The 7,401-nt window shown below is 36.5% G+C and overlaps 1 protein-coding gene across 1 annotated transcript; it reads left to right on the top strand.

Moving 5' to 3' along the window:
* Positions 1-3,511: 3,511 nt before the first annotated feature.
* On the top strand, positions 3,512-7,096 carry LOC107798700 (ras-related protein RABE1c-like). Its single transcript, XM_016621730.2, has 8 exons — positions 3,512-3,584; positions 4,482-4,554; positions 4,654-4,754; positions 5,449-5,514; positions 5,689-5,786; positions 6,135-6,197; positions 6,503-6,595; positions 6,701-7,096. The coding sequence occupies exons 1-8, from the start codon at positions 3,512-3,514 to the stop codon at positions 6,782-6,784; spliced, it is 651 nt and encodes a 216-aa protein (XP_016477216.1). The 3' UTR covers positions 6,785-7,096.
* Positions 7,097-7,401: the final 305 nt, after the last annotated feature.

Here is a 7,401-nt window from a genome sequence, read left to right as displayed (position 1 = left end):
TGAGTGAAAATGGGATATCAATTCTAACGAAAAAGCAGCTTATCAGGATGGACAAGAATACTGCTTTAGACCCTTGTAATCATTGCTTATTCGGAAAGCAACATAGAGTCTCTTTTACATTTTCTTCAACCAGAAAATTAGAGTTACTTAGCCTGGTACACTCTGATATTTGTGGTCCCATGGAGGAGAAGTCACTTGGCGGCAGTAGGTATTTTCTGACTTTCATTGATGATGCTTCTCGAAAGGTGTGGGTGTACTTCTTAAAGACAAAGGACCAGACTTTTGATTATTTCAAGATATTTCATGCCATGGTAGAGCGTGAAACGAGAAAGAAATTAAAATGCCTTCGCTCAGATAATGAAGGCGAGTATACTTCCAAGGAGTTCGATTCCTATTGCAAGAAACAAGGGATTTGACATGAAAAGACGGTCCCACGCACCCCACAACACAATGGAGTAGCCGAGAGAATGAACCGGACAATTATGGAAAGAGTCAGAAGTATGATCAATATGGCAAAGCTGCCTAAGCCATTCTGGGGAGAAGCTGTTCGCGCTGCCTGCTACCTAATCAACCGGTCACCATCAGCCCCGTTGAATTTTGAGATTCCAGAGAAAATATGGTCTGGTAAGAATCCCTCATATTCTCACTTAAGGGTATTCGGTTGTTTAGCACATGCACATGTATCCAAGGAGCTCAGGAAGAAGCTTGATGGTAGAACTATACCATGTATCTTCATAGGCTATGGAGATGAAGAATTTGGGTATAGATTATGGGATCCAATACAGAAGACGGTGATCAGAAGTAGGGATGTTGTATTCCACGAAAACCAGACAATTGAAGACATTGAAAAGCCCACAATGTCTTATGAAAGAGGTTCCAGTGCCCAAAAAGTTGGTCCAGATCCACTACCATTGCAGTTTGACACAAATAGCATGGGGGAGCATGAAGCAGTACCAGAAGCAGAACAGGAGGATGTTTGGCAGGGGGAGGCACAAACCCCTCAGGAAACTACAGAACCATCATAGGGGAACGATGATGGTACACCTCCTGAAGCTAATAATCAACAACCTCGTCGATCTGAACGAGGTCAGATTCCATCAACTCGATACCCAGAAACCGAGTATATTCTACTTTCTGAAGATGGAGAACCAGAGAGTTTCCATGAAGCTATATCTCATAAGGATAAAGAAAAATGGATGCAATCAATGACCGAAGAGATGAACTCTTTACAGAAAAACAACACTTATGAGATTGTAAAACTTCCACAAGGAAAGAAGGTACTGAAGAGTAAATGGGTATTCAAGCTCAAGAAAGATGGCAGCGGAAAGGTGGTGAAGCACAAAGCCCGGTTAGTAGTCAAAGGATTCCTACAGAAAAAGGGAATTGACTTTGATGAAATATTTTCACCAGTTGTAAAATTGACTTCAATCCGCATCATCCTTGGATTGGTAGCCAGTTTGAATTTGGAGCTTGAACAAATGGATGTCAAGACAGCATTTCTTCATGGTGATCTAAATGAAGAAATCTATATGGAGCAGCCGGAAGGTTTTGAGGTTTCAGGAAAAGAAAACCTCGTCTATAAGCTTACGAAAAGTTTATATGGCCTAAAGCAAGCACCGAGGCAGTGGTACAAAAAGTTTGACTCATTTATGGTAAGTCAAGGATATAAAAGGACTGTTGCAGATCAGTGTGTTTACATTCAGAGATTTTCGAATGGCAATTTTGTTGTACTTCTACTTTATGTAGACGACATGTTGATCGTCGGACAAGATGCAACAAAAATTAGACAGTTGAACAAAGAACTCTCTAAGTCCTTTGAAATGAAAGACTTAGGTCCAGCTCAGCATATTTTGGGATTGCAGATAACTCGAGATAGGAGAAACAAGAAGTTATGGCTATCTCAAGAAAATTATATTGAACGGGTGATCAAACGGTTCAATATGAGTAATGCCAAACCGGCAGGTGCTCCTTTGGCAAATCACTTCAAGTTGAGCAAGAGTTTGTGCCCCTCATCCAAGAAAGAGATTGAGGAGATGTCTACAATTCCATATTCTTCAGCAGTTGGAAGTCTGATGTATGCCATGGTTTGCACGAGGCCAGATATCGCACATGCGGTAGGTGTGGTAAGTCGTTTTCTTTCTAACCCTGGAAAGAAACATTGGGAGGCAGTTAAGTGGATTTTCAGGTATCTTAAAGGTACTTCAAAATCAAGTCTGTGCTTTGGGGGAGCTGATCCAGTCTTGGAAGGCTATACAGATTCAGATATGGCCGGAGATCCTGATGGAAGAAAATCAACCTCAGGATATGTTTATACTTTTGCAGGGGGAGCTGTGTCATGGCAGTCAAGATTGCAGAAGTGTGTTGCACTATCCACAACTGAAGCAGAGTATATTGCTGTAGCGGAAGCTGGAAAAGAAATGTTGTCGCTAAAGCGGTTTCTCCAAGAACTAGGGATAAATCAAACAGAGTATAAGATACATTGTGATAGTCAAAGTGCAATTGATTTAAGCAAAAACTCAATGTATCATTCTCGGACAAAGCACATCGACATTCGCTATCACTGGATACGCGAGGTGATGGATCAACAACTGTTGAAACTAGTGAAGATCCATACGAAGGAGAATCCAGCAGACATGTTAACAAAGGTGGTCACTCAAGAAAAGTTAGAGCTGTGCAGAGACATAGTTGGAATAACTTTCAAATAGTAGCTGTGTTGGAATGCAGCTGAAGGGAGAGAATTGATAAGTTCAGCAGCTGCCAACTACCAATTCTAGAAGCCCACCATTGTTGAAGCCATCAACCCATTCTAGAAGCCTCCATTGTTGAAGCCTCAATTCAACCACCAACCACCTTCTTTAAGGCTATAAATAGAGCCTTATGTTTTACACAGAAAATCAATCCAGAGAGATTGAAATACAATCCAGGAAGAGATTGTGAGAAAAAAAAGAGAGTTTGATGAGGTTTTTTTGTAGAGAGAAATTCTTGGTGTAAATTCTCTGTAATTCTATTCTTGTGAAATAGAATTGTTTTACCTCCTAAATAATCTTCATATTAATCTGAGAATTACAACAATATATAATACCCTACTTTGTCTTCATTCTTAAGTCTCACCCAAACTTTTTGCTCTTGTTTCAAAATTACAGGTACTTAAAAAACCATCTTTTTTAGTTCTCCTTTTGTGTTGCAGGACATTCTTATTTGCATAATGTGATTCACTTCATGCATATTTTTACTGCAAATTTACTTCATGCATGTTTTTTTTTGTATTTTATAATTTTGATACTCCTTTTGTTTTAATTTATGTGGCACCTTTAAATATTAGTCAAATTAACTCTCGAAAAGAATATCACAAAAATTAGAAGGGATAGAGTATATTTATGTATAGTTCGAGTTGAAGATAGTGCTATATGGTTGAGATCACTGTTCTTTCTTTAAGTTGGTTTCTGTGATTAATTATGCGCAGAGGTGTGTAGATATTGACTTAGTCGAAAATTTAGAATATTAGTATTCAATGGCTGCATCACTAGCAATGGCACGAGCAGATTATGATTACGTCGTAAAGCTCCTATTGATCGGCGATAGCGGTAAGTGATTTTACATTCTCCTACGTATCCTTTTGACCTATCACATATATTAATTTTTATTTTTAACATTATGATCTTTTTACAATTTAAGATATATATACTGACGTTATATTATAATGTAATTTAATCTGCCATAGCAGGTTACTTACTATTTTTTTAAAATAATTAATCAATATGCTTTCAATTAATGTTACCTTCAACTGACTTGATTGAGTAAACAAATTTTGCAACGTCTTTTATCAATAGGATTAGTTTCGAAAAATTTTGACTATCGTTTTTTATGATCTTTGGCTGTTGTAAGGATTGGAAATTTGGGTTCTCTATAGATTTAGCGTCTATATATATGAACATTGAAGAGGATTTTTTTTTTAATTGAGTTTGGTTAGATATAATATGGTTTTAGTTTGTCTAATTATACATGAATTATTATACGGAAAAATTAATACACTGAATTAACAATATGGTATAACTAATGCCGGTATAATTGATTCCATGAATTAACAATAGTGGTATAACTTCCATGCTTTTAGTTTGTCTAGATTTAATTAGTTCATTCTTCTGCATTCTTATTTGTCCCTTGGCATAACTGAGGTTTTGCAACAATCTTCTAAGAGGCCGTTTGGTTCACAAATTAATTATACATGGATTATTATGATACAGGAATTTTAATATACTGAATTAACAATAGTGGTATGGCTAATATTACTAGAATTTATTTCATGTTATATCCGGTATGAAATAATGCTTAGATTAAGGTATAATTTTATTTTTCGGTTAAAGAGACTATTATCTACAATATTCTTGATGCTCTTCTCACTTATATGAGGCGGAATCGGGATTTTAATTTTATGGATTCTGAATTTTAGAATTTATAGAAAACTTGTATCTTTGACGCAGGTGTTGGTAAGAGTTGCCTTATTTCGCGTTTTTCTGATGGTTGCTTTACCACAAATTATATCAGCACCATTGGGTAATTAAGTTCTCTCCTTTTGAGAGTTTTATTATATGGTTTGTTATAGTTCTAGAAACTGCTTCTCACTTTTGTATAACTCTATTTTTGAATTGTTAGGATTGATTTTAAAACACGGACCATTCAGCTCGATGGCAAGGGGATCAAACTTAAAGTCTGGGATACAGCTGGTCAGGAACGATTCAAATCAATCATTACTGGTAATTAAAGTTTTATGTCTCTTCAGCAGAAATCTTTCCACGAAATCTTATTGTTTGTCATGTCATTGTCCCTGTTTTGTTCATCTTGTCATGATCCATGGCACGTATTATTTGCTTTGGTCCAACAGACCTCACGGAATTTTTCCTTCGTATTACGCTATCATTGAGCCTAAAATCGCACACTTGCGTTATGCCTTATAAAACTTTTCTCTTTCCTTTTCCATTACAACGCGGGATTCGCCTAAAGTGTCATGTGGACCCCTTCTTCACAAACTTGCTAGTCCAGAAACCTATCCGTCCTACTCTTTGACCCCGTCTCTTGTCGGTCCGCTCTCCGTGATGGGCGTCACACATCCCTACATTTCAACATGACCCCTCAGCCCCTAGCACCTAAGAATTAATAGTGTTGGTTATAATATATCTCATATATCAAGTTATTGAAGGGAACCTTGGCGTAACTGATAAAGTTGTCTCCATGTGACCAGGAGGTCACGGATTCGAGCCGTAAAATACCTTTTTTATGTATCAAGTTATATATAGACATTGTTAGATGTAGAATTTGGAGATATCTATGCATTCTTCTCTTCTTTATTATACTTTTTCTTACAAAAACATTCATCTTAGATCCCTGCATTGTGGTTTTATTTGTATACTTATTGACTCCTCCTCCTTTTCTGCTTACAAATTTTTCCAGCTTGCTATCGTGGATCAATGGGTATCTTGTTGGTTTATGATGTTACTAATGAATCTTCTTTTAACAGTAAGTTCTTTGCCCTAAAATATAGTTCTAATATATGAGCTCAACTTTCTTCTGGACGAATCCAGATAACTCTGCCATCACATGCTTGTGCCGGAGAAATGCCTTAGTTTTCCTACGTATTCCTTTCTCCCGTTGTGGATGAATTGTAATTGCCTTTAATTCTCTTATTTGCAGACATTAGGAACTGGATTCGTAGCATTGAGCAGCATGGTTCAGACAATGTCAATAAAATACTTGTAGGAAACAAGGCTGACATGGATGAAAGCAAAAGGGTACGTAGATTCTTGCTTGGTCGAACAAATAACGAAATAACTAGAAAGGTTGTTAGAATTTTCCTCTTCTTTTATCTGTATTCCGACCAAAAGCTGACATAGTAAATGTTGGGTAGAATTCTTTTTTTTTTTTGAACTCTATCAATCACTTTACCAACCCCCCCCCCCCCCCCCCAAAAAAAAAAAAGAAAAAGAAAAATAGAAAATGCAAGACATAAGAACCTTTTTTTTTAAAATTCTACTAACTATGGTGTTCGAGCAAGCTTGCGTTTGGGGGTTTTATGTGTTAGTGAGTAGTATGCATGAGCCTCTCGAGTCTAATATTCTGTTGCATTGGACTTTTTGTAGGTAGTCCCGACCTCTACCGGCCAAACACTTGCTGATGAGTACGGGATTAAATTTTTTGAAACTGTGAGTATGAGCCACTATTTTGCTACAACACGAAAATTTCCAGCATAATATACTGGATAATGTTGTACCTGTATATGAATTTCCAGTATATATTATGCTGGAAATCCAGCACACGGAAAGTTCCCGCATAATATACTGAGATTAGAGCACATGTGTATGAACTTCCAACATATTATGCTGGAACTCCAGTATATTATGCTGGAAGTTCACATGTAAAAAATTTGAACTCCAGTATATTATACTGGAATATTTTCCGACTTTTAAACAGTGTTCCTCTAATGTTCTAAAAGATTGTTTCCCTGCAGAGTGCAAAAACAACTCTTAATGTGGAACAAGTTTTCTTCTCAATAGCAAATGATATAAAGCAAAGGCTTTCAGATACAGACTTCAGAGTAGAGGTATTCACTTGATCTTAGTTTGGTTAAGATTATTAAACGAAAAAGAAAAAAAATGTATATTTTCTTTTTCGCAAATATTGGAGGCTAATAGTTGTGATGTTACAGGCTGCGGCGATCAATATTAATCAATCAGATGCAGGAGCTGGAGGTGGTCAACTTGGCCAATTATCATCTTGCTGTGGTTCATAAATGGATTGATCATTACAGGAGGAGCAGGTGCACTATGCGGAGGCGGAGTCAAAATTTAAATTTTATGAGTTTTTAGATCTAGGATAACCAATGATGTGTTACTAAATGAATTTTAAATTTAAGTTTGCACATATTTAATTGATTTGAACTAAAACTATTGGGTTTGACTAAACTCGTACGTAACCGTTTAGTTCCTCCCTTGTGCACTAAATTGATCTGAACCACCAAGAAAGGCAAGCAAAAACTAATTTTGAAGGAAATATTTTGGGAGTTTGTTATATTTTGGTTGCTTGCATTCATTTGAAACTTGTCTTAGAGTGTGAAAAATAGGTTGATCACCATCTGAGAAGTCAAAATTGTTACTATTACACCTTTTATGTTTCTTTCTACTTCATTAGCCCAAGGTAGCCTAACCCTTTCTCAAGTTTACATGTAAGAAATACTACTTCTACAATGAATATATGGAGCTTTTTGCAGGATTTATTCATTGGGAATATTTGGATTTAAGGATGATGTGTACATAGGAAAAAAAATGAATTGATTCATCTGGTTTTTAAAAACTAGGCATAAGTATTATTTCATGAAAGAAAATATTCTAGGGAGGACTGTGATTTGTG

The sequence above is a fragment of the Nicotiana tabacum genome, chromosome 3 (genome assembly GCF_000715075.1).
Source record: "Nicotiana tabacum cultivar K326 chromosome 3, ASM71507v2, whole genome shotgun sequence".
Taxonomy (NCBI): Eukaryota; Viridiplantae; Streptophyta; class Magnoliopsida; order Solanales; family Solanaceae; genus Nicotiana; species Nicotiana tabacum.
The sequence above is the reverse complement of the archived record's forward strand: the minus strand, read 5'-3'. Positions and strand labels throughout refer to the sequence as shown.